Source organism: Ornithodoros turicata, chromosome 6 (genome assembly GCF_037126465.1).
Source record: "Ornithodoros turicata isolate Travis chromosome 6, ASM3712646v1, whole genome shotgun sequence".
Taxonomy (NCBI): domain Eukaryota; kingdom Metazoa; phylum Arthropoda; class Arachnida; order Ixodida; family Argasidae; genus Ornithodoros; species Ornithodoros turicata.
The window spans coordinates 27,096,370-27,124,013 of NC_088206.1; the positions used below are offsets into that span (position 1 = coordinate 27,096,370).

Here is a 27,644-nt window from a genome sequence, read left to right on the forward strand (position 1 = left end):
AGGAGATCGTTCCCTCTCCACATCATTCTCTCGCCCTCAAGTTTTTTTTCTGGTTTGCTGCGTGCTACGATGGAGTCTGCGGTTCCAGAACGTGTTTTGACGAGGAAAGACCTGCCCCGAAGTTGCACATGCTCAACGGATTCTGTACTGGTGCAAAACCTCGTTGCGAAGTACCGTGCCTTCCAAAATGTACGTTGGCAGACAGCTGCGTGTCGCCCCCCAAACATGCGTCGACCAATTACCCGTAGAGGCGCATTCTGATGTACAATGCAGTTCAGATAGTGAGAATGATGATGATGACTATAGCAGTGGACAACGAGCAACGCATGAAGTCATCTATCTCAAAAGGTGCTGAGCCTCACGTGGCTTCGGCAGTTATGTTGTCCTCGGAAAAGCTTTCGACGCAAAGCTGTGTCAGTTTAGAGCTAGAAAAAATGCTTTTACGCTTGCAACAAATGCGCATGTTCAGCGTCGTTCTATTTGTACCGTTCTACTTCATTGACACGATCCCGATCATCAATTTTGTGAAAGCTCATTTTTAACGCTATAACGACCGGATTTCGCGTTCCCGTCAATATTGTTACAAACGGGCTCGACTGTAGCTCTCAAAAGTGTGGTTCGGGAAGGTTGGTAGTGCAGGCAATAGAGTTGTAGCTTTCAGCACCGTTGTAATTTATTCTCTTTCAACTACCGTATTTTCACGCGTATAAGCCGCACCGCAGATAAGCCGCAGGACGCGTTTTTAGGAACGTTTTGAAAATTTTCCGGCAGATAAGCCGCACTCGCAGATAAGCCGCGGGCAATACGAGACGACTGCTATGTGCGACAAAGGAGACCATAGAGTAATGCCATAAACCCTGTGGTTCATACTCCGGGATCGGCATAGTGTACAACAAAGGAGGTCAGTTCTAGAGTTCTACCAAGATCGGATTGTGCCCTTGTTGGGCGCATTTCATGTATTGATGGGTCAGTGGTCTTCCAGAAGGCATGAATCACTGTCACCACTTTCATTAAAGCTGCATGGGGGCAATCTACTCGAATGTGGACCCATCACTGTGAGGCACTGTTCGTGCATCAGCAGGGCAGTGCTATTCCAGAGACACTGTCATCCCTTTCGTTAAAATCAGTGTATGGGGAAAATTCCTTTAAAAAAAAAGTCATCAGATAAGCCGCACCGGTGGATAAGCCGCACAGCGCCCATGAGAGAAAAAAAATCGGAAAATCGGTGAAATTACGGTACACTTTGTCTTCTTTGTGGCAAACAAAAATCAGATTTCTGTCGTTTAGAGTAAATAAATGCCTTCCTTCAGTTGCAGTAGCTTCCTGTCTTTGTTTCTTAGCAAGTAGGCAGGAATATGTTTCTCGTCTTTTGATACGTCATACTGGTACTTGTACGATCGCACCTTGTACGTTATAATACCACCTATGGGTATGGGTAATAACACCCATCTAGAAGTCTAGACACGCATTTGTGTTGTCCCCATATGACGACGTTACCCTCTGATATTTGCCCTTCCACATATTTATGTCCTTACCTTCCTTGTTCTGTCAGTTACTGAGACACACGAAAGAGAAAATGGGCACAGCTTACATCAGGCATCCGTTCCATCTCCCAAGCATTGTCGTCCATGAAAAGACCATGCCAACATGACGCAGTTGTCTGCATATTTTCTACTTCGTGAACTACTTTGTACTATTATGGCACTACAGATAGCTCCCAAAGCCATCTCGTGTACCACACCATCCTTCACCATCTGTACTAATCATTGCAAAATGATTTCCAAATGTGCACACCCACCTGGTCAGGTATAGCTAGTGACACAAGTGCCAGCAGCCTTAGCAGTCTGTCAGTCAACTGGGAGCTCCTCTTGAGTACAGGATGTGCCAGCAACAACATAAGCTGAGCAAGTGGAGATCCTTCAAAGGTACCTTCCTCTTCTGCGGGGGGAACCACAGAGTTGCGCAGTGCACGCTTCGAAGTCCCACCAGAACTTCCCCCATCAAGGCGGACTAACACACTCCACACATCAGTGTCCCGGTCAGGAGGAGGTTTTGTGCGATTGCTAGGTATTCCCACACCTCCCGCACGCACCTTCTCGGGAAGAAAGTGCACTGGGAAGCTTTTGGCCAAAGAAATCAGGGTGTCCAACACATGCCTGCATTGAGGGAGAGTCATCGATATATTTCTCGAACCTAATACAGCCAGCTGTGACCGAAAAAAATATTTATTTCTAATCACATACATATAGTTACAAGATTGCCTTCACCCACTAAATTAAGCAACTGACACCAAGTTCTCGTACGAACTTAACAAGCAAAGGTATGCAGATGAAGCACAATGTAGTTGAAAGAAGCACCAACAGGACAATTCACAAGTGGTACTACAGTCGAGCCCATTTATAACTATATTGACAGGAACGCGAAATCAGACCGTTCTATCAGAGTATGGTTATACATGTACATGAACTTTCGCGAAATCGCCAGTTGGGATCACGTCAACAAAGTTGAACGGTACGAGTAGAACGCCGCTGAACATGCACGTTTGCTGAGAACACAAAAGCATTTTATCTAGCTCTAAACTGAGACAGCTTTGTGTCGAAACTTTTTCCAAGGACAACATAACTACCAATACCATGTGATTGTTTGAGAATAAATTGTTTGCCAAATATCACAATGCAGCACTGCTTGATGCTCACACAGTAGAATCTCGATGATACGAATCTCAAGGGGTAACGGAAAAAAATCGGGTAATCCGAAATTCGTATCAAACGAATTAAACCAAAATAAAAATTGAGGCAAGAAAATAGACAGTGACTGTTCATTTTTTGTTACTGTCAGTGAAAGAGGTCGGTCGTAATGCTTTTGAGTATCCGTTTTTGGCCAATGCTGCCCAAATTCGCGAGATGATTGAAAAGACCCAGCACGTGCTCTCCACCCGCAAGTGGTGCGACAGTGTTCTAAAACGAGCTTTTCCTAAAGCACGCAGGTGTTTGGTGAAGCCGACCTGCGGAATGGTGACGCGTAATGTTGCCAGAAGTTGTCCTGATACGTTCCCTCCACGTGTTCTGGTCGCTGTTTTCCGCCAGGGCGATGTCAAACAGCTTCGCGGTTTATTGTTGCGAGGGAGGTAAAAAGGTCAAAACAGAGATAAGGTGAGAAGGTTCCCGGCCGTGCAATCCTTTCCCTTTGATCCTATCTTCCCTTCCCTTTGATCTTATATCCTCCACCACCACCAAAGAGAGGGTCATTGCTTGCATTGCGCAACATGATGTAAGGGTGTTTGTGGTGAGGATCGCCCTCACTTTTCGAAAGAAGGAGCAGTGTGACTCGCGCTCTCTCGCGTCACGGGGGAACGACCTGTGTTGCATCCTCGGCTTGTTCGTATCATCCGTAAAGGCAAGATAATGCGTTCGTATCATCCGAACTCAAATACATGGGAAGAATAGGCATTCCGGCCGGGACCGGAAAAGAATTCGTATCATCCCGAAATTCGTATCATCGAGATTCTACTTTATAATCATCTGAGCATTGAGCAGTGTCGCACTCTGACATTTTACTGCGACTTAGACATTTCCTATTTTTGCAATAGTTTTTGTTTGATGCAGGCCTTGGGACCAAATTGCTTTCACAGTATTGCACAACTTGTGAAGAATGCAGTCTGACCCAATTTTCTAAAACACCGTTTGTCTTTCCTATAGCATTTATAGCACATTATCTTCGTGCCACCTCTGCGAAAACAGAAACCCACCTGCACACAATAGGTGAGGCCTGCGGATGAATGGTGACCTGAGGGCAGGGACGTCGGGAACCTGACTGCCGGTAGATCTGAAACACGCTTGTTCTACAACCAAGTGCGGCATCCAGGCTAATGGACAGCCACGAAGGTTGAGATAGCCTGCAACAAGTGAACATTGACAGTTAGTGACGTGCTGCTAGGCAGGGAGGAACATACCTTGTGTCGCTCTGGACATGCATCTTGGCGGACTTTTTCCCATGGTGGTGTGCAGTTTCTGAAGAGGATTTCTGTTCTTTGGTTCTTTCCAGGATTGACAGCAGTGACTACAAAAACGCACCAGAACAGTGCATACATTTAACACGGATTAAAAGGGAGTAAAAAGTATTCTAGCAATCTAAATTCCTAGTAGTCCAGTCCAGCCAGTCTACTATTATAATCTTAGATAAAACGGTAATATTATGATCAAATTGCTGGTTCTTGTCAGCTCACCCGCTGAAGTGCACATGAACAAGACTTGGATATAACGATTAGAGCTGGGCGAACAGCAAAATTTCAAAATCAAATTGAATATGAATATCTTACAGACAATGTGAATCAAATTCAAATTGTCTGTTTCAATTTCCAATTGAATTCGGATAAAAAAGTAGAATTACAGGGTTCTCAATTGTCATAATTTGCGAATGCGAATGAACTCGACTCATGAATGCAGCTTTTCACTACTGCAAGTTTATTTCCCCACAAAGCTCTCTAATCAAGTGGCCTCCCTGAGTTGCAGATGACATTGGCAAGTATCTGATGCAGCTTCAATAGGCTGCCGCAAAGAAACTGAGCGCGAGGCCTGTCGAGCAGACCCTGACTCCTCCAGAGACCAAAGTTCAAAAATTATTTTGTCGTGTATAAACACATCTACTTTTCTAAAACTTGCTCAGTTTATTCAATGGATATTATATTTCGTTGAAAACACTTGCCACATATTTTTCTGCTGTCCACCATTTTTTATATTTGAGGTTAAATTTAGGGCTGTGCGGATAGTGAAATTTTGGTTTGAATCACATACGAATAGAATATTTATTTCCTCGAATAATAACAAATCGAATACATTCACATATTGCTATACGTAGTAGTACTACATATAGCAATATTCGAATGTATTCGATTCGAACGGCTTGAAAAATATATGTCAGCATTCCCATAATCGATCAGCATAGACATCGTCATATTTGTAATGTATTCCAATATCTGTTGCATATCCTTTGGGTACAGGGAAACCATTCCACATGTAATGGCATTTTGAATTATGAAGAACAAGAACTTTTTTTTTGTTTTTTGTTTTTATTGCGTGTTAGCGTCGCGAAGCAACTGTGGCTATGAGCGGCGTAAGAACAAGAACTAACTTGGCTCTGAGACTCAATTGTAACGGTAAACTTGCATAACTTTGGAACAGGAAAAGAAAAAAGAAAGTAGATAGCCAGAAAGCCTGCACAGTTTTTCAGTGAGCGTGTTTTTCTTATCAGATGATATGATAGAGGTTGAGAATACGACAGAAAACCTGCATAATACGCAGAAATTCGATTGTATCTCATTCATAGCTTTCAGTAACAAGTAGCCGCAAACTTACTTCATAACTCGTTTGCTTCTATTAGTGACTTTCTGCTGGCGGCCAGAGTTCACCAATCATTGTTACTTTGAACTTGCACGATACTGTACTAGATTTTTGTACCGCGTTATGTTACCATTGCCGGTAATTGCTTTCAGGTTTCCTCTGGCTCTGAACCAAAATGCAAAAGAAATGGTGCCTAAAGCAGTACTTCCAAGTACATACTTGAAATGACGTACATCGTCACGAACGATTGGTTGCGTTTTGAGGTAGAAAATTATGTTCCACTCTTTACCGCTTGATATGTCGTTTAATCGTACAGTATTTGGGCATATCCATGTGTCGTTTCATAATACACCACGAAATAAGGCACACACTAGGTGTAATCTTCACCTGCATACAGAACTATGCTCAAACTCCCCATAAAAGGTCTGGATTTTTATCGGACTGGATTGGATTCACACCAGTGTTGCACACATTGAATCCGAAAATCCGCCAAAATTTAGCCTGTAGAAACCGAAACTGCCAGATGTGCACGCCATTGGAGTGAGTGATCAATGACTCGAATAATTCGAAGTACGTATTCGACAAAATACTATTTGAATCGAATGTCGAACACGATTGCTTTATTCGGCCCGAATATCCAATACTTCGAATATTCCCACAGCCCTAGTTAAATTTTTCATTTGTTCGAGTTTGAGTATATTTTTCACCTATTTGTCTTCCTTGCCTTTGAATGAAAATTTCTAAGCTCATACACCTCTGTCATATCTCATAGACGAAAATTTTTTTTGACACTATTACTCGATGTGTAGTGGGAAAAAAAAGCAAAAGTTGCATTTCGATTCGCCTTTCACCAACGGAGCCACATACGGTGAGTCATGAGAACATTTTGAGTTTTCAGATACGTAGACCAACACTTCTTCCTTGCTGCAGCACCAAAATACTCGCGATCTCATCCAGATTTTTACAAAACTGTTTCCTACGTGAGTGGTCAAGGGCAAATTTCATTATTTCAAATTTACATTCAGAGACAAATAGTCTTGTAAGGCGACTAAAACACTCGGCGTAGTGTTTCCTCACGCTAATAAAGCAGCGCTATCTTTAAAAATAAAATAGATGATGGTCAAGCGTCACCTCTGGGACGTTTGGCGTGGAATGACCCATCTACTCGAAGGCATTCTCGTTGTCATGCGTTTTACCATTGAATAAAACCCGGTTCCTGCTGATGAGCATTTATGAGCACCATTTTTCATCCCAAATTTGCATGAATATACCTATCGAAGCATAACTCCCGATGTTTACACCCAGAATTTTCAGAAAATATATTTCCCAGAAACTTCTGGCCCTAGTTATAGCTGATACATTCAAGAGAGAGCCAAGAAAAAATAAAGAATACTGGGTTGAATGTTCCAAGAAAATGGAAGCAGGAGCCCATAGCGGCCATACAAGAGTGTTTTGTTTATGTGGAGAAAAACTACCCTTGCAAACGTGTTGCCCCACATTGCAGGCTCGTCCTACGTCACTGACGACGCGTGTGCACAGTTTTACACATTTTAGACGAGTCTATTTGGTGAAAAGTTGTGAAGAAGGCCCAAAGAATCCTAACTAACGTCTTGATCACACATAGAGCTGAACACGGAGCAAAATTACATTTTCTTTACTTTCAGTGCATCGTTCCAGACCATTTTTGATGGTACCAATTCTAAACGATACAAATACTTTCCGCAAGACCAAGAGGTTTGTATCATTGAGATTCCACTGTAACACAAAGCTTGAAAGAAGTACCTTGATAACCCAGAGCCGAGTTGGTGGGTGGTAGCAGAGGTTCCTGAGTACCCTGTGCAGCCTTCCGACATTCAAACGTGGCTCATCTACAAAAAGAAGCACAAGGAGGCAGGCCAGGGCTTCATGATCCAGCAGTTGTCGTCCTCTGGCTGTGCCCCCAGACACCGTAGCACCTGCACCCCCACGGCTAGACAGGGCATTCCATGTCCACTGGCCTCTGTGGTGTGGCACTGTGTGTATCGTGTAGCGTGTTCCCACTCTCCCTGCTGTGCGCAAAATGCGAGACAGGGCTGTTCCACCATGTGAAGAAAAGAAGCGCTCCTGCATCTGTCGGTGGCGAGCCTCCAACTCCCTGCGCAAGTTGTGTGCTTCCGAGGCCAGGTCAGTCGGCAGCAGCGCCAACAGAGAATCATCCATGTCTGCCAGCACCTGCATTTAATCAACACACTGCATTTTATCTCTTTCAAGGATTTCATAAATTTCCTTGTTTTTTTCAGATGTATGAACTGTTTCTTCATTTAACTTTAAAGTTTGTGATTCTAACCATAGCATGCCACAAGTGAAATGCAGCAAATTTCTCAACGCTTCTTCTCTAATCGTCTTTAACAGTACTACAAAATTAGGTCAAGTATTCTGAAGACTGAGTTTTAAAAATGCTAGAAAAATCATTTTCATCTGCGAAAGCGCCTTGCAGTTACCTGCTGCCATCAATATGGCACCCATCCCAAATCCACTGTAACTAAGTTTTGTCCTCACGTGAGGAGGATACCTTCTTGTGAACAGAAGCACATGCGGTCTGAAAAGTGCTGCAGCCAGTCCAATAGCACAAGGGACATGTGGCCACACACCACATAAAGACAGATGACCTTGCTTGGCCAGTGCTTGGCCCTCCTCAGCATGTCTTATGCAGCACACATAACTTGGGCTCTGCGGATACAGCCTCAACGTGTAAATGGCTATATGGGTCTTTTCAGGCTTAATTTTAGCTGTCTCGCTATCATAGGAACGCCTGGCAGAACATTAACATGTCATTGACTTTGCTGAAGAAAACGGGAATCATGGCAACAAGAACTCTTTAAAGAAATGTTGCACAATGATACACGCTTGACGGCACAGAGGATGACATGCCGTGGTGCGAAGTGAGCGGTGACTCTGACAGCATGTAATAAGTATGTATCTTTGTAGGGGTTATATACCTTATCACTCGTGTTTACGGCATATTTTTGCACCCTCAAGGATGATGCGCGTTAGATTTGGGGTCACGCTAGAACAGAGCTATTTTGCATCTTGGAAGGTGCGCGTTAGATTCGAGTAAATACGGTATGTGAGAACAACACGAACGTATGCACAAGAACGGCGAAACAAAACCAACTCCCGATAGCGATTGCCCATGCGCATGAGTATGACCCGTGTGCACCACTGTTGCGTAGTTCTGTGTCGTAGAAGTTTTATTCACGCGCCGACGCGTTCTACATGGATTCCTCACGTAAAGTTTCAGCAATCTATTGCACATGTTTTGCTAGTGGAGGCTAGTTACCAAGAGTGGATCCGGAGAACGTGCATCCTACCGGACTGGCAAGAAGTCGAGAAATTGTTTGCAGACACGCTTGATGATACTGAGTGACCCTGACGTCACGAGCACAAAACGCACCGCTACAGTGTGTTACCATTCTGAAAACACTGCATGGGTTTAGTGCGTAAACGGCTCGTGAAGTCGGGAAATCTCAAATCTTCGAAGATATTCAAAGATATTCGATTTCTTCGAAAGCTACAAATAAAAAGTTGTCGAATAAAATCGAGTATGAATACTGAAAATACCGTATTTACTTACATAATTTGCGCACTTTTTTTTACCAAAAAGTGACGCGAAGGTTGGGGGTGCGCAAATTACGCGAGGCATTAACAAGACGACTTGAAAAATGTGCAAAATCTGTTAAAAGATGGTCCTTTAGGTGAATAATAAAATATAATCTCGGTGATACGAATCTCACAGGGTAGCGGAAGACATTCGTGTCGTCCGAAATTCGTATCAGAAGAATTACACCAAAATAAAAATTTAGGCAAGAATATAGAGTGACTGTTCATTTTCCATAACTGTCAGTGAAAGAAGTCAGTCGTAAGGATTTTCTCTTCGTTTTTGGGCAATGCTGCCGAAATTTGCGAGATGATTCAATAAGGCCCAGCACGTGCTTTCCACGCTTTTTCTAAAATGAGCTTCTCCTAAAGCACGCATGCGTTAGGTGAAGCCAGCTTGCGGAATGCTGACGCGTATGTTGGCAGAAGGTCTCCTGATATGTTCTCTCCACGTGTTCTGGTTGTTATTTCCTAAGCCAGTGCGATGTCACACAGCTTCGCTGTTTATTGTTGTGAGGGGATAAAAGGTCAAAACAGAAATAAGATTCCGCACGGTGTAATCCCTTTGATCTTATCTCCTCCACCAGGGGAGAGTCAATGCTTGCATTACACGACATGATGTAGGGAATTCGTGGTGAGGATCTCCCTCCCTTTTCGAAAGAAGGAGCACCATGTGCCCCAGCGTCACAGGGGAACGACCTCTGTTGCGCACGAAAGTAGGAGTGCGCAGATTACACTAGTAAATACGGCACAGTAAAACCTCGTTAATTCGACCATCGATAACTCTGACTGCCCGCGCGGTCCTGGCAATCATGCATACAAAAGTATAGGAATGGACGCTCGCAAATTCAGAAGCATTTGGAGCAATTACGGATAATTCGGCGCTCCTGACATTTGCTCGCGGGGCCATGGAACGAAGTTGCACTAATCTGACAAGACCATTCGAGTGGTGGCGCCAGTAAACAGTTGCAAATAGCAGCAAAGTGAACTGACGAAGCACCCATCGCCATCACTATGATCATTGGCGTCATGTGGTGTCTGTCTTTCGGCATTCAGCACAAAGACCACCAACGCATGTCTGCACGTCTTTGTGTGTTTGGTCTCCGTGGTCTCATGAAACTGCTTTTGGCACTGCGGTTTTTGTGTACCGAGCAAGCTGAGAGGCGTGAGGCGAAATGGCCGGCGTAGACGAGGACAACGATCACCATTTTGATGACGTCCTGCCCGCAGCGATGCAGCTTTCGGATTACTTTGCAATTGACGAGGGTTTTGTCATAGCCGGACTGTTGATGGAGGACGAAATCGTCGATGACGCCGTGGGCATCAACGCGGCAGACACTGCACAGGACGACGAATGTGAGTGGTAGAAGCAGAATGTTCCATTTCGTCACACCGTCAAAGAAGCCGCAGAGGCTCTTGCCGTCCTCAAGGACTTTTGCAACGGCACACCCGACAGCGTTCGGGCGAATGAGCACCTATCCGTGACAGGTGTTTTCAACGCACAGATTTTGTCCCGGAAGAAAACAACGATTACGCAGCTTCTATCTAAATAAACCTGTGTCCACATAGGCAGATACAGTTACACCTCGATTTAACGAATTTCAGTATAACGAAATTCTTGATAAAGTCTGTTTGCAGCAATTTGGATTTAACGAAGCCACACTGAGGAATATGCACAGCGCGAGCGTCCAGAAAACGCAGAGCAACGACAACGGCGTGTGGCGGTGCCATCTAGGAGAGGACTGGAGAGACTGTAGCTCAGTGTATGCAGGCAAAGGCATAAGGAGGCATGCATGCGTCTTTCTTTCTTTCTCCCGTCGCCACCTCTGCCGCAGCTGCTCTGCACTCACGTGTTCTTTTGCGATGTGCAAGCCCAGTCAACGGAAAGTGCTTTCGTTGGAGGACAAGCAAAATATATTGGACTTATGATTAAAAGCGTTAAAACACCAGTGCCGAGGAGCTAAAAAGACAGACACAAGCACTGACTGGCGAACCAAGACAGCCCAATTTTTAACCCTTTTTGATATATTGGACGCGATAGAGAAAGGCGAAAGGAAGAAGGACGTCGTTAACAGATATGGCATACTCCAGAGTTCGCTCTCAACGATCTTGAAGGCAAAGGGCTGTACTCATGCTGCGTTATATTGAGGTTTAACTGTATAACCTGCATTTTGTTTCGTTATTTTGACATTCGGATAATTTGGACATTGGTCATAGATCTCATGAGATCCGAATGAACGAGGTTTTACTGTATTAGATTCGTATTCAATATGGCGAATATTTGCACAGCCCTAATTTTTATTCATCAAAATGCATGGGTGCTTCCTGGAATTTTCCTTCATGGAAATTAGCGAAGAATTAAATAAATCGACACAAAATTGTCATGGTGTAGAGTATTTTATAAGACATTATTATTTTAACAATATTCCAGGTTATCTCAGGGGAGCTGCAGTTCAATCTCCCCCTCACTACCACTTGCCAGGTCTTTCAACAGAGTATTGCACTTTCATCATACCTGCTGCCTAAGCCCAGGAGGCAAGGTCTGGATGAACGTAGCTGGATCAACTGGAGCATCTGGGTTGCAGTTCTGTGCAGCCAATCGTTGCTGTTCGGCCCGCTGCTGTGCCAGAACCTGCGAGTATGCCAATCATGCCATCAATGGGAAAAATGTAGACTTCTATGAATACAGTCTATATCCCATTTTTCTGACTTCTAGGATTTTAAAACAGGTCCGAATTATTGAGCAATCAAAAATTTTAGTCAAGGGTAGAAAATCACTTCTCTGAGAAAGCAACAAAATAGCAAAAGATGCTGCAAACACAGTCTCAAAAAAAGAAAAGTGAACAACCACCCTGCGTCAAATTTTCCCAAGTACGGTATCTTCACTGAATTTCAAGGTACAGTAAAACCTCGTTAAAACATGCCCGCATAAACCGCAGTTCCGCTTTAAAAGTACTTGGGCAGAGTCCCTGACGGGGGTGCCATTAAACCTAACGCATTCAATAACCGCTTATGCCGTAGGGTTTTTTCGTGTACTTGTCGGTGAATCTGTACTGTTTTTCACTTTTCACTTTGTCCTGTCGTACCCGCAACCATTTTGGTTGCGTACAGGTTAGAGAGACTGTGAGTCATGGTGTCAAGCACGTGGCCAGATACCTCAAGAGCATTCCGCCTCTCAAAGTGTGAGGTCGGGCGAGGTCATGCGGGAACTGCAAAAACGCAAGGCCCGCTATTAACTTCTTGCCTAAATTACCTCTCGAATAGTGTTTCCCCATCCATCAGCCGGCAGGTGGGTGCGTACGGTATGTGCGATTTTCAGCTATGCCGTAGTAGCACTTTGTACGTATACTGTAGTACTTCCTTTGCGTCGCTGCCAGGTACGCTTTAACAGGGTTCTACTGTGATAAGCACGATCACAACTGCATCAATCATCAGGGTTGGCAGGAGACGAGAGGTTGGCAACACAGTGGAAGTGGCAAATATCAACATCACGATAGTCTCAACTGTTGTTGTATCCAAGTACAGATGCACATCCAATATGACAACTACTGTGTCATGTTTTCATGGATAACATATCCCAATATCAACTGGCATTACATGTTTGAAGCAGAGCAGTCGAGCACGTGTGTGTGTAAGCTTCCTTTCCCTGCTGCGCCTGCATGACCACTGCCAAAGTTGCCCGAAATACGACACAGTCCAGAAAACCAAGTGAAGCTCAAGCTGAAATGCACACCAAACATCTAGCTGTTCTCCTAAGATAGTAGCCATCTTGGATTGGGCTGCACTTTGTGAACTACTGCAAACAGTGCAAGTTCCCGCATTCGAAGCAGCGGAGGTGCAGCCTTTGCACTCCACTTGGTCATTCAATTGGAAAAAGTGCCGCGGGAATGCAGCACAAGTTTACGAAAATGCTGCAACTTCTCAGACGTCTGTGCAACATTTCGTGCACCGTGGAGCAGACAATGTGAATAGGATAGCTGTCGGTTCTGGCAATGTTTTATCATTGATCTGGAGCATACTGGCAATCAATTTTGTTAAGATGGGCCTGTTTTCACTCCTCGAGTCAATTTATAGACAATCTCTCAGAAAATTGCGGTGCAGTGCAGACGTCCATGAGAAACTATCTGAGGCTTACACTTTTCTATTCGATTGGGCTCAGTGTACTTTGCACAAGAGCAGCACCTGTCATGCACTTCGTTTGCACTCCTTTCCACTACCCCTTGCACTTTTTCACGAACTGAAGACAGCTACGGTCTGCAAACAGAAAGATGCTGGCTGAATAGAGCTTTAGCCAGTTAGTTTTGTCAAAAAATAAATACAACTCTCGTCGCCGGCTGTACCATTCGTGTTTCACCGTACAGCAAAGTTTTCCTTTTACCGCATGCAACAACGCCACCCACTTTGCGCCTCAGGAAACGTACGAGTTAATTTTGCTGCGATTCCGGCACGATTTGTGAAGAGTTATTACGTGGTTAGCAGCATGCACACTACAGAGTTGGTAGGCCCCCAATTGTGGATCAGAAACTGGCTGACTGAAAAGTACTGACCTCTTCCTGAATGTTTGGAGGCAACGCAGCTAGAAACTCTGGGTTCACTTCCGTGAAGCTGCTAGTGCCTTCAAGAGTGGCTGACGTGGTGGCCGCTGCCTGCTGGGCACGGTTACGCAACCTCTGCAGCCGTAACTGTTCCGCTATCACTTCCTGACGGATGTTCTCAGGTAACGCTGCCAAGAAGGATGGGTCCACACCTTCTGGAATTTCCATATCTGAAATTCAAGATTAATGGGGAGTGGAACAAATTTCTTGAAACACAAACTTGCACCAAACATTGTAACAAAGAATACAAGCACATGCTACTTCACTTTCCCTTTAAAGATATGTGGCAGTAGATTGCAGTATCAGGGTGTTTTCTTCAGCTGCACTAGATTTTTTACAAAAGAAGCTATGAGAGCGGCAGTGGCACCCTTTTTTTCAAGGTGGGTTGGGGGTTTTCGGGCAAAAGTGAGATACATAGAGATACAATCCTCCTTACATTCCTTACAATCCTTAAATAAGCAAGTGTGTTGAAATACACTGCAATCCTGTTAATTCAAAATCTCTCGATTTGAATTCCCGAATAATTCAAGCTGACGCTCATGTCTTGGCAAAGCCATGTGAATTTCAATGGGGGAAAACACCCCGTAATTCGAACATATAAACTTGCGCACTGGTTTATTCGAAAAAGATTGCAGGGCCGCACCCGACCTTCGACTACGCCCATCAGCTCGGAAGCATCGGGCACGCTGCTGCCATGTCAGGGACTTATTACTTATAAGTAAATTTCTCATAAATTTCTCTGATGCATAAAAGCAATACTTCTGCCAGAGGAAATGGGAGTAACAAACGAATCCCCATAATGGTGCACGCAAATGCAACCGGTGCATGCAACCGGCAATGCAACCGGCAAATGCAACCAATGCATGCCAGTTGCTTGCTTGCTTTGTCGTCGACAAAGCAAGCAAACCTCGCTGTTTTGAGGGTATCGAGGCCCTTCCTGTTGACTACATTGCCAAGAAAAAGGCAGCAATTTGATATTTTCTCGAATCGGGTTGGCAATACATATTCGCATTCGCAGGGTTTGCGATTGGGTTGAGCTCAACATCCCAAACGACGTTATTAGAGTCGCGGCTGAAGAAACGAACGCAAGCTGGTATGAGATTATTTTGATGCTTGTTTGTAAATGAATGTTCTAGAAAGAAACAACCTCTCATATTTCCGCCATCGCATGACAGCGAACGTGCGGCTCGGGGTAGCAAGCCAGGACGCGTCTCCGACACAGCTAGCATGCGCTGCCAATGCATCAAGCGCTCATTTAGAGCGTCTCCCTTCAGTTCGAACTCCACATTATTCGAACAAATCTTTGGCCCCCGTAGAGTTCGAATTAATGAGATTGCACTGTATCAATCGCTGAACTTTGGTATAGAAATTAGCCAAAACTGCGCACATCAGAAGTGTAGGGAGGACAGCATTCTTTCCACGTCAGAGCGTCACATGCTTCAAAGCAATGAAGATGATCGGAGCAGGAGCTGATCTGCTGGCCAGGTCAATTGTTTTGTGGCTCAGATAAGCTTCTAGCAGCAAAGGCCATGTGCCTCTGAGTCAAGCAGTTTGTGGTTTGGCTCATTTGCACAGCAAGATTCGGAGATGGATATTTAAACGTGCATGCTCAGTTCAGGATTTTTAAACAATAGAATGGCTTTCAACGAGGGCTGTCTCGCATTCTGCTATCTCACTTTTGGCTAAAAACTCCCTAATTAAAGAGCTAATTAATTTTAGGTAATTAAATATCCAGTAACTACATACTATTCTCTTTGCGAGAGAGAAAACACAATACATATCAATTTGATTCAGCGCTCATTCGATTCAGCATACTTTTGTTGCTCATCTACTGTGGAAGTTTTTCGTTTTTTCTTTATATTTTTTTAATTCCGTGTTAGCGCCGCGAAGCAACTGTGGCTACGAGCGGCGTACAGACGTGGACAGATGGAGAGAGTCTGGAAGGTCTTCGGAAAACCCAAGGAAAACCTCAGACAGCACAGCCGGTGACAGGATTCGAACCCGTGTCACCTTCCAGTCTCAGCGTGGAATACTATGGAAGTGATCCCAATGCTGTAAACGTGGCCCACCGGAGAAAGTTGTCCGAGTACGTCTCGTCGAAGCACCGTCCTTTTTGGTGGGTCTTTATCATGAGCATGCGAAAGGAACTCTGTTCTTGTTCTCGTTACAATGCAGAACAGTCGTTTGCACTCAGCACTGATATGCGGTATTATAAGAATATCCAGCATCAGGTCTGCCACCCTTCTGAACTTCAACCTTTCGTCAGGGCCTTTGATCCTCTTCTGCCTTCCTTTCTGCCTCCGTAGCAATTTCTCTGGTAATCGCTGTTGCCTCCATCCATCCGCATCTGTAGCGCTTGGGGAACATCTTCAGCCTAGCTGTCATCGGCTTCGACCGATTAGAAGGCTAGTAAGTCGCTGTGACAGCTCCTTCGCACGTTTAAATTTGGTCACACGCCGGTGCGTCTCGTACACCTTTTCTCGCACATCCGTTTTCTCGTGACACACGTGACCCCCATAGACTGTGAAGTAGTTGCCTACTCCGCGCTTTCGCGCAGCTTTCGCGTAAGTGCAGCAAATACACCCTCTGCGGCACAGGATGGTGCAGCACCTTGTGATTGGCGCAGTTTGGTGCAGCACTTCCATCACTGCCTAAAGGTCACGGATGAGCTGCGACACTCTTAAAATGAGTGCAATGCTTTTTGTCAAAAAAAAGTGTCTACGCTGAGTTGCTTTTTATGCAAGTTTCGATGGCCACGGATTTTTGAGCACGTTAGCCATTTGGTAGCACAGTTTTACCTTGTAGCACACAATGTTATTGACTACTTAGGAAGCTTTTTCTTTCTACAATTGCATTATGTATAACAAACCTAATAAAGGCAATTTTTACCTATGTTACATGATTCTTGAGATTTTATACCAGAATCCACCAAGATTTGGTGTTAGTTTTTCACCTGATTTTTATTCCAAATTTTGCAGAAGATATTTCATGCAAACCTCGTACCCTATTCTATTCATAATACACAGTCATTATCGTATATTTAAAAGTCGTTTAAAATTTACATATCATTTATATTATATTTAACAGAGTTACTCAGCAAGTGACTGACCATGGTTGAAAAGACGCTGGCACGTTTCAACGCAGCAAAGAATCAATGTTCGATAATGTTCAGCATTAGTGAGAGTATTGCTCGTCCTTGGCATTGTTAGCAAGCACGAAATTGAAGCCACATAAGCGGAGCAACTAATGGATTGTAACGCTGGGACGCTACACTCATGTGTAGCATTTCTAATCATGAAAGGATTTCAAGTTGGATTTCATTGGACACGCCCCACGGTTTTTCTTGTTCCTTGTTTCCTAGTGATGACAAATAAACTTCTGTGGAGGACAAAGGAAGTGGTAATTTTCCATGTCCTGGTGCAAAAATTCTTCTACATAACACACAGGTTCACATAAGAACTGGACAAAGGAGGTACAATGCAATCCTGCTATTTCACACACAATGGGCGCAGAAGACTTGTTTGAATGAAGCGAAGTTCGGGCTAAAGGGAATCATTCTGAATGAGAGCCAGATGCACTAGCAGTGCACACTTGCTGTGTCAGATACGCGTCATGGCTCACTAGGCCTTGCCGCACGCTTGTAGCCTGGCAATACAGGAAATACATAAGAGGCTCATTCATATTCCAAAATATTGATTTACAGGCAAACATCAGAACATCTTGAGGCAGAAAATAATCTGCTATACACACTACCGCTTCTTCAGACGTGACTATCAACGTTGTTTGCGATGCTGAATATCACACTTGTATATTGTATATTCAGTGTTGCAATAAATTTGTGAGTCAACCATGCGCTTTACAAATAGAAAGGAAATAAGAATCATTGCTTACTACCTCCCAAGATACTTGAGAAGTCATTTGCTCCTGCAGACGGCCCAGGGGCTGCTGGCCCACTTTCCCTGATCGAAGCAAAACATCAACAGCTGGACATAATCAAGCGAGAACAACCCTTACCTTTCCTCTGGTTGGGGTGTAGACAAAGATTCAACCAGAGGCCTCTCAGTAACAGTTTCACCTGCAGGGATCCCATATGAAAGCACTATAGCAACTGTCGCATGAAGCAGAAAACATTCTACAAGTTGTTTTGTTAAACGGTCCATTTTTCAGTGCTAATAATAATCAGCTCCCATAGAAGCACAGCTGGCCCACTTTCCATATAACATTATATCCGCCTAACACCATTTCACACATCCTCTGCACAGGACTGAGGTGTTCTTATTACCGCAGTATGATCCCCCGTTTCTAGTCACAACCCAGCTTTCTCTGACACAAGCACGGCAAGTAATGCACACCAACTGCACTACAACTTGCCTGCAGGTGTGGCTGGATCTGCATTTGCCTGTTCTGCATCCTCTGATCTTCTTTGAGCTGGTTCTGAAGTGTCCATAGGGCAGGAAAGGGAGCTCAAGATAGAAGATGGTAAGGAACTTGACTGCTGTAAAGCGGTGGTGACAGCAGACAGGGCAGTGCTCCCTAAGCCTTCCAGCCAGCTGAAATAAGTTTTCTCATGTAGCCACGAGTCTTGTTTCCTCTGAGACACACGAGCAGGTCAACCCATTCTGACTCAACAGATGGTTATGCACATTCAAATGGAGCTACTTGACACATAATACAATAGAGTCGAGTGTGTTTATTGATGGGAACGCGAAATCTGATCGTTATATCAGAGTATCGTTAAAAACGAGCTTTCGAGAAATTGCCGCTCGGGTTCGCGTAAACGAAGTAGATCGCCACAAGTAGGACGCTGCTGAACATGGGCGTTCGTTGTGAGCACAAAAGCATTTTATCTAGCTCTAAACTGGCGCAGCTGTGTGTCCAAAGCTTTTGATAACATAACCGCCGATATCATGTGAGGCGCCGCACCTTTTGAGATCGACGACCTCGTCCATTGCTCGTCATCTAATGCCGTAGTCATCACTGCTCTCAAAACCGCCAACGCGTGTTTGGGTGGTGACACGCAACTGTCTGCCAATACACGTTTTCGAAGCCGCGGTACTTCACAACGAGGTTTTGCCCCAGTACGAAACCCGTAGAGCGTATGCAACTTCGGGTCGAACCACGCGTCTTTCCTCGTCAAAAAGCATCTCGAAACCGTGGACGCCATCGTAGCAAGCACACAGCAAAACAAGAGAAAAGCTCGAAGACGAGAGAAGATGTGGAGAGGGAACAACGTTCTCTACTTCGCGCGTCTCCCTTCCGCCCTTTCAAAGTCGCGTGCCTTGCGTTGTACGCATCTAGTCCCCGGCAGTCATGCGCGGATAAAACTGCGTTCTCACTTTAGAGCGCACGGAGGTGAAGGCTCTTGAAAATGCCAATGTAATTTGTTTTCAGTGAAATGGTGCAGTCTTGCTTTCTAGTTTTCACGCGTTTTACCGGTTGCCGGGAGAATTCTGATTACTATATGTGAGCAAGCGCTTTCGCGGCGATCGTTATATCGATGTTTTGTTTACATGTGGTTCAATGGGAGAGCTGACAGGAACGAGCAATTCAATCGCAATATCGGAGTTATCGTTCTATCGAAGATCGTAATAAACGGGCTTGACTGTACTGCTTGCCTGACACTTGCTTGTCACCATTGTCACCATTCATAGCTTTCAAATTTATTGTTGCACATTAGTTTGACTGCTTAAATTGTCAGCATGTGCTTGCCACATGAGTGCCACATGTTTGTCATTTCGTTCATTTGGTTTCCTTTTCGCCATGGTACCATGCAAGCGAGTGTCAAGTGTCATTACATTGCATTATCAGCTCTTGGTAGCGTCTGATAGCCAGAGTGTCTGAATCATTATGAAGATGGCACAGCCCAATCAATGCAGGACGTTGACACAGCAGACATTCACCATGATGTTTTTGACGTCTCCAACTGATTGAGGTTTCATGATTTCTTTATTTATTGAGCGGTTATTCTGTGCAATCGGGGGTTCCGTTTAAAAGTATGTTTGCTGAAATGAATACACTACACTGAAAATCTTGAAAATTTGCTGACATTTGCTTTTCTCTCAGTTTTTGTGTGTGGGTGAATTAGGGATTACTACAAGTTTTCTTCCATTCAGGCCAGACTATCCTTAACAGCAATTTTCTGCATATTGCCAGACACCATATTATCTCTCGGCCTGTGGCAGACACTGTTATCAATGCTCCTTTGCTTGTGCGCCTGATATCACCTAACTGTCCATCCGGCTGACTCTAGAAAAAAAAAAAGAATTATGTTAACCAGATATCAGTTACACCCCATTTGAGCACTGGTTGTTGCTTTCCTTGCTTCAGTCTTCCTTGCTGGGGACTTGCAGACTACTGGCAAGCATCTCGTTGTTTACTGCTTTCTTTGCTCATTATTTTGGGAGCACAAGTTGCTCATTACAACAGTATTCACTTTCCTCGTCGTTGTCTCTATGTGTGACATGAGGAAAGTGTCTTTTGCTGCGTTCGTGACCATAACAGTTTGAACATACCACTGACCTGATAGGTGGCGTTGAGGTCAAAGGTGGAAGCCGCACTGCTGACAAAAAATAAGTATTTAATACATCAACCACAACTACAAGCCAACATTTTTCACCTTGAGGGGTAGAAGTCATAGAGAGAGCAGGCCCAAGCACCCGTTCTACGATGGATGCTGCCAATCGTTCAGTTCCTGCTAGTGACGGCTCTGTTGATGTAGGTGGAGCAGCTGCAGCAGGACATTGAACATGATCTGTGTGTACATGATTGTCCACTTACACGAACTTACATGTATCAGCAGCAGTTGTCGTCCAGGCTGTGCCACCCACAGAAGTGACTGCAGATGTAGGCGTTGATGTAACAGCCGTTGATGTCGGGGTAGATGTCGTAGCTGCCATGCTACAGTCTGGGATGAGACCCACCTACACACATTGTGGTACAACTTCAACATCGCATTGGTACAGCTGCAACATCTCAACCATCAATTCTGATTCAGTTTGTCTTAATGTTAGGGGTGTGCGAATATTCGAAATATTCGATATTCGCACCGAATAACGGTACCGCGCTATTCGTATTCGAGCCGAATAACATTTCATCGAACACTCGAATATATTCGAAATTCCGCAAGCTGGCTTCAACTCATGCCTCTGAGCGTTTGGCGAAGCCTACTTTACAATTGTGCGCCTCAAATATATCCTGCAAGGTTGCTTCACCTCATGCCTCTACATGTTAGGTGAAGCTTACTTTACAGATTTGCGCGTAAGGATTTGACGATATCCTGCAAGTTGGCTTCGCCTCATGTCTCTGAGCATCAGGCGAAGCCTAGTTTACACTTCTGTCAGTGCCACGGGGTTGCAGGCATGGTTTAAAAGTGCGACTTGAGGGATCACTGAAAAATGCCACTTTTGAGAAATATTTTAGCAAATGTTGGCAGGAATGTTGAAGTTAGTTTAATTATTTTTAGCTTTGGCTGGACCAGCTATGACGCCATAGAAAGAGGGATTTAATCACACAGCCAGCTACGTTATGTCTGGAATTACAATTTTCAGAACAATTCTAGCACAAATGTATTCATCAATGAAATGTGTATACAATTTGCAGTCAGCCTCACAAACTACAACTGAGCACCAGGTTTCAATGCAAGCTTTTGCTTACTATTCAGCAATAAGCACACATTTTTGTGTGGTATTCGACATTATTCGATTCGCTACTATTTGAAGATTTTACTATTCGATTCGAACCCAAAAATCATTATTGGCACAGCCCTACCTAATATCCTATACAGTAGACTCTCGTTAATTCGAACCCGAGGGGGCCGGGATATTTGTTCGAATAAAGCAGAGTTCGAACTAACGGGACACGCTCTCCTGGAAGGGGGCTTGGGTGCAGGGAGCGTGTGCAGACACGCTGCGACGCACTCGGTCGTGCTATACGTTCGCGGTACCGGTGTCACTTTAGGATACATTTATATTGGCGTCATTCAAATTGTTACCGCTGCCAAACTCCACCACCACCGTCGTTATGCTCCTGATGCCCAACTGATGTTATGGCAGAGAAAACTGCCAGGGCGTCATGGCCGTTACGACTTTGAAGGAAATACAGGACTTGTATGTTTGCAAAAATTCACTTACAGAAATTATGAAGCAAATTAGGGTTGAAAGCAGTCAGTAATTCGTTCTTACAACCGTTTCGTGGAGCGGGACTGTTACCACCGCTTTCCATTCGGACACAAGTTTAAGCACGGCATCTGCATTTTACTCAGAAGAAAAACAGAGCGCCGCTATATCCAGCGCCAATGCTACATCAGATGCACTTCGCAAAGGCACTGGTTCGCGGCTTGGGTCGTCCGAATCTTCGTCACTACACTCCGCACAGTCCTCTGGTCTAGCTCGGTTGGTGCACGCGGCATCAATGATGTCCGCGTCAGTCAAGAGCCCAGTCTTAATGCCATCGTCTCTGCTGGCATGGTGCCAGTTAGGGAAATTACAGTGAACAGGTTGTAGAAAGATTTACACAGAGAGTAAGAGGGAGATAACCAGGGAGATATGGAGCGCTGTGACACGTTCTGGTGACACGTCTGGCGCGAGCGCCGTTGGATCGAATTATGCAATGTATACGCTCGACCGTTCGAATTACCAGGAGTTTCTCCCCATTGAAATACACGTGGCTTGGACGGGACCTGGATGAGAGTTTGAATTATCTGGAGGTTCGAATTAAGCGATTTCGAATTAACAAGATTCTACTGTACAACCTTTGTTTCTGCCCAAAGCAAAACCAGCTAACGAACATTTGTGTGCATCACCCGATTCTGGACATCCTGCACACAGAACAGTGTGAATTTATAGTTAAACCCATCCAATATCTACCCAACTGTCCCACTGACATATCCTGACGAATGTTAGAACACATTCTTGATGTGGATTGGTACATTGTCTGGGTCTTGCAATGTGAACAGGCCCTTGTGAAGCAACAGTGGCTATGAGTAGTGCACAAATGAGAACCAATGAGAACAAATGAGAACAAATGAGAAGTTTGGAGAACCGATGATGAAAGGACAGCACGAAGGAGTGGACTAACTTCAGGAGGAACTGTGCAAATGTCCATTGACAGTCAGTGGTAGGACTTTCATCTACCACCTACAGTATTTACTGATGTATAAGATCCACATTTTTTACCATAAACATCATGCCATTGAGGGGGGGCATTAAATACATGGGGGGGAAAATTAGATCTCAACACTTAAAGTACTTCACACCCACTTTATTCAGAGATATCCGTGGTGATCTCCCGAGAATCGAACATCACGATTATGCCGCGTCACCGCGGATTTATACAGAAATATCCACAGCTCTCTCTCCGGAATTGAAAGTCACGATCGTCCCTCATCGTCGCGATTCCACATACAAATTGTCTTCTGTTCCATCAAGCGTGGAAGACAGACTGCTCTATGTCCGTCGCATTCGTCGTGCATCACTTTAGTGCGTTGGCACTTCTCGTTGGCTGCACGATACGAGTAGCCACGCGAGCGCACTACGCTGGCTGGCGCTGCACAAGACGATCCGGACATGCTACTAAAGTCGAGATGCGTTTAATGTGCGGGGAACAAAAAAGTTTCAGCATTTCGGAGCTCAAGTTGGGTGTGTGTTCAATATGCGAGTAAATCCAATATGCGAGTAAATACGGTACTGTTCTACAGCACAACCTTGGAGCTACCACCAATGCTGTATCCACTTTGCCATGCCGCTCATCTCAGTTGCCACTGCCATCTCTCAGTAAGAATTTTCCTACACAGATTCCTATTGCAAGTTGCGACCCTCAGGGCACCAAAGATTCTGTGCAAAACAATTTAATTCAGACGTTTCGTCCCCCTTACGGAAGACATCATCTGTGTCTGCCAAAGGCATGATAAGACTGTATGTAATGCCAACCGTGGCCCACTTCCCGAAGTCTACTCTGACCTTAAATGAGACAACTGGTTTGGTGTATTCCTCATTCTGCCTCTGGCAGACACTGATTATGTCTCCCGTATGGCATGGGGGACAAAACGTCTGAATTAAATTGTTTTGTATTGTTTTGTCAAGTCGGTGTATACCCCTTTTTATACTCGTGATGAATCCCGGCTTTTGGAACGCTTTGAAAATGGCACAATGTAATACTCAAACTAACTGAAGAAAAACAATGGCAGTGAAATGTGCGGAAACGAGTGCAATTTCCTATCAATGTAACAAGATTTGTGAGTTTATGTCATGGAGCTGGCCGAAATAGCAGATTATCACATTTGGAGTTTTCTGTGGCTCCGTTCTGGAGAGACCAAGAACATATTCCATGCTAAATTTTTTTTCAATACCGTCAGGCCAAATCGTGATTAGTCAAGTTTCGGGGTTATCGGGATAGGAAAAGCAAACAGACTGAAGACAAACAATTAAACACAAACTAAGAAGAGGACATGGAAGCAGGAGAACTAACAGTGGAAATGTCATCGCTGGGGACTTCAAAGGTGTGGAAGCAGAGAAGAAGAGCCCTTGAGTTATACACAAAGAGAGTTATTACCAGAGCGGTAGTGGTTGGGCTGCCCTCGACCTCTTGGGTCTGTTCTTCTCTGGTATCACCTGGCTGCTGCTGCTCCTGCGAACGCCGACGTTTTTCCCGCCACTCAGCCAGCTCTTCATCCCGAAACTTTTCTAGAACCTCCAGAATGGCTGGCTTTAAACCTGTCATCAGCATCAGAACACACCATAAGTGACACAATCATTGTTCCATCAGTAAGCTGATGATTGCTGGAGTAATTTAGGGCAATAATGTGCGATGTCCCAAATGCATTCACTTAAAATAAGTACCCCAGAACATACTTTCATAGCCTAAATCGCTGGTATTTTGGTTTTATGCAAGATCTACCACAGCGGCAGGGTGAAATGACGTACCGCACCAGCAGAGCAAGAAAATGGGGTATACTGCACAGTAGTGCATGGCAATTAAATAACTTAAATACACTGCCTCATAGGTGTCCAGAAAACAATTCTGGCATAAGAACCTCCTTCATTCATCTCAGTTGCAAAATCTATGGCATCTTGCAGGCTATCACAGCTCTGCACTGTATTCATGAAGTGGTGTCCTTGCGCTAGGAACCACACTTAGACAGTTAATATGGATCTTCAACCCCAGAGTGTAACTTGGTTTGCCGGTACTGCTGCGTTGAAATCTCACCTTACCTATCCAAGAAACTGTATGACAGAATCATGGAGCACTTGTCATCACAGAGACACGCCAAAATGAAAGAAAACGGCTCAAGGGCAGAGGCCGAAAAAGCAAGTCAACCGACAATCTTTGACATCACCGTGCGTCAGACAGATACAGAGAAAGTAGCCCAAGGTGCAATACGTGACTTCGTGCGAGCGTTTTGTTTCTCGGGCATTGGTCTCGAGCAACAAAACGGTGAGCTGGGACATGTCATCAGGAAGTACGGCCCTGCTACAAAAACCATGCTGTCGGCGAAGCAACTGAGGGAGAAACACCTAGCTCAGGTTTTTCACAGCTACAAGCATTTGTTGACAACGAAAGTCCAAAAGGCGAATATCAGCCTCATTGTGGATGAATCACTAGATGTGCTTGGCGACCCTACCGTGAACACACCGTTTTGCTATTATGATGCGGACAAAAAAGATAAGGTGATTCACCTTGCAGATGTGTCTCACTTAAAAGCTTGTAACAGCCTGACTGTTGGCATGTTCTTACTTCCGTGCTAACAGAGTGTGAAAAAAGCTGGAACGACGTTACCGCTGTCGCTAGCGGCTCTAGCAAACTGATGCATGAAATTCGTGAAGGAGAAGCCGTGAACACAATTGATGCGAAGGACTTGCCACACCTTATCCATGTGGCGGTAGACAAGGCACTCTGTTGCCAAGCTGCAGCTGACGTTCGCGTGGCCGTGATAAAGTTCGGTGCTCTTTTCAAATATGCAAACCACCTATATCATATGTACATTGAGATCTGTGCAGCAAATGGTTTGCCATACACAGCTATTTGGAAGCCCCCAGCTGTTGTACCCATGCACAGGTATAGCTTCTAACCAGGGGCAGATCCAGACCCTCGGCTTTTTTTTGTGTGTGTGTGGGGGGGGGTCAGAGCACATAATGGGGGAGGGGGTGTTTGAGGGGGGGAATCATACAGGAATTTGTTTTCTATGGTAAATAAGGATGAGAACATTGAAAGACAGTGCCAGGAGTATCTCAAGGATGATGTTCCTACAAATCAAGACCTCAGCATAATGAATTACTGGGAACAAAACCACACATATCCCAACCTAAGGGCAGCTGCACTTGATCTACTCTGTGTGCCCAGTGGAAATTGTGATGTCGAGCGTACCTTTAGTTGTTAGCGATACGTTCAAAGGCCTGAACGATCAACTATCAATGACGACACATTGCCAATGTGCATGATGTTGTACGTCAACAAGGACATCGAGTAGAAATGCCAAGTTAGCCAGAAAGTTTGCTCATTTACCATCTTTCTTTACCAATGGTGAGTATTCTAGCTCATTCATTGCTCATATATTCCAGTCAGTATGCCATGGCTATGGCTTTTACCTTTATGTATCCTGAAACACTTTGGTGTTCCACATATCTTACTGTTCAATAAAACCTGAATGTTGCTCATGAGCATGGATCGGCACTGTTTTTAAATCCGAATTTGCATGAATTAATGCATCCGACTTTAACGCCCCAGTTTACACCTCGAATCCTAGAAAATCAATTTCCCAAAAACTTCTGGCCCTAGTCATGGTTGCCATTTTGCGAACCTGCAGATTAAAATGCACTTGTATCCAAAATTTTCTGTTGCTTCTACCGTACAGTAATTCACATCCATTCACCTGTAACACAGTCGTGCATGCTGTCCCCGTCAAGCACACGTGACTCTTCCGTCCACCGCACCAGTGCTGTTGGAATATTGGCCAGAGTGCCTGTGCCTCCACCACTGGACACAAATGTCCCTTGGTCCTACACCAGGAGGTATGCATTACACACTCGCTACTACAATACATGCAACTTACTGTACCTGTATCTCAAATATGTCCTCATCTGTGGCCAGAATACGGAAGTCACTGTTAGCAAACACTACTCTGGTTTGTGCCGTTGATGAAGTAACCGGAACAAAAGAGGACGTCAACTGCAGTATATCCTGTGCCGTATTGGGGCCCAGCAACCTGGAGCACCATTCCACAAACATTGCAGTCAAACAACTTTCAGGTCCAATCACAAAGGTTAAGCACAAAAGAAAGCCCACCTCTGCAGGATGGCTGGAGGATTGGGATGACGGTTGGCATAGACGTGCCATGTGCCCGCCGCCGCCGCACTCCCTCCGTGGGTACCAGCTCGGTAGCCCCGAGGACGTCTGTGTACCCGAGATGACACTCCCGTGCCACCAGCCTCTCCATGACGGACAAGCAGTGGATGAGTGCTTGCAACAGTTCCCGGGGGTGGTGGAATTGAGGGGCCTGTAGCCATACCATTGCAGATTCAACATTTTTCTTAAGCCACCAAAAAATATGAAGCAAAAATGAGAACACACCACTTGCTTCAGCACCATTATTTGCTTCATCTGGGACAATGGGGAGCTGGTAGGTGCGGACGCCTTCTGTGCCCCCAAACATGATAGATGCTCCTGGTAGACGGAACATTGCTGATTAGCATTACTGCCACATATAATCAATTTACTGCCGCAGTTTCTCACCAGGCTCGCCAGACGAAGGAAACACCTCCTCAAAGTGGAAGAAGAGATTGTCATCTCTGTCCTGCATGCGGAACAGAGCCTCTTCAATGTCCTGGTACTCTTCTGCCTCAAACTGAGATCCCTGAAAATGCAAGCGCTTGAGACATGGTGCGCTATTAGGTGCTTGCTCACCCACCTCTTCGTCCTCCTCATCCTCCTCATCACCATCTTCTTCAGGTTCCTCATCTTGTTCTGCATCATCCTCGCTGTGACCAGATTCAGAGTTGCTCTCAGAGTCTGTTGTTTCCTGATGGACATCTTCCACTAGAGAAAATGTAAACAGTTTTATGTCTGACTGGTGTCGTGTGGA

At 44.8% G+C, this 27,644-nt stretch overlaps 1 protein-coding gene across 4 annotated transcripts in view; it reads right to left on the minus strand.

Annotated features, from left to right (window-relative positions):
• The window catches only part of LOC135396482 (E3 ubiquitin-protein ligase HUWE1-like), a 146,706-nt gene that overhangs the window by 30,565 nt on the left and 88,497 nt on the right, over window positions 1-27,644 (minus strand). For 2 of the 4 annotated variants that reach the window (XM_064627475.1, XM_064627471.1), the window contains exons 48-66: window positions 27,471-27,598; window positions 27,296-27,416; window positions 27,134-27,226; window positions 26,849-27,059; window positions 26,621-26,768; window positions 26,436-26,562; window positions 24,119-24,279; window positions 20,358-20,490; window positions 20,187-20,297; window positions 20,090-20,129; window positions 17,942-18,120; window positions 17,585-17,645; window positions 17,462-17,529; window positions 13,523-13,740; window positions 11,491-11,607; window positions 7,122-7,550; window positions 3,953-4,059; window positions 3,749-3,895; window positions 1,799-2,156 (exon numbers count right to left, since the gene is read on the minus strand). In XM_064627475.1, coding sequence (XP_064483545.1) covers window positions 1,799-2,156; window positions 3,749-3,895; window positions 3,953-4,059; window positions 7,122-7,550; window positions 11,491-11,607; window positions 13,523-13,740; window positions 17,462-17,529; window positions 17,585-17,645; window positions 17,942-18,120; window positions 20,090-20,129; window positions 20,187-20,297; window positions 20,358-20,490; window positions 24,119-24,279; window positions 26,436-26,562; window positions 26,621-26,768; window positions 26,849-27,059; window positions 27,134-27,226; window positions 27,296-27,416; window positions 27,471-27,598 — 2,957 coding nt within the window. The remainder of the gene's footprint in view (window positions 1-1,798; window positions 2,157-3,748; window positions 3,896-3,952; window positions 4,060-7,121; window positions 7,551-11,490; window positions 11,608-13,522; window positions 13,741-17,461; window positions 17,530-17,584; window positions 17,646-17,941; window positions 18,121-20,089; window positions 20,130-20,186; window positions 20,298-20,357; window positions 20,491-24,118; window positions 24,280-26,435; window positions 26,563-26,620; window positions 26,769-26,848; window positions 27,060-27,133; window positions 27,227-27,295; window positions 27,417-27,470; window positions 27,599-27,644) is intronic. The other 2 variants (XM_064627472.1, XM_064627473.1) reach the window with 2 other exon arrangements.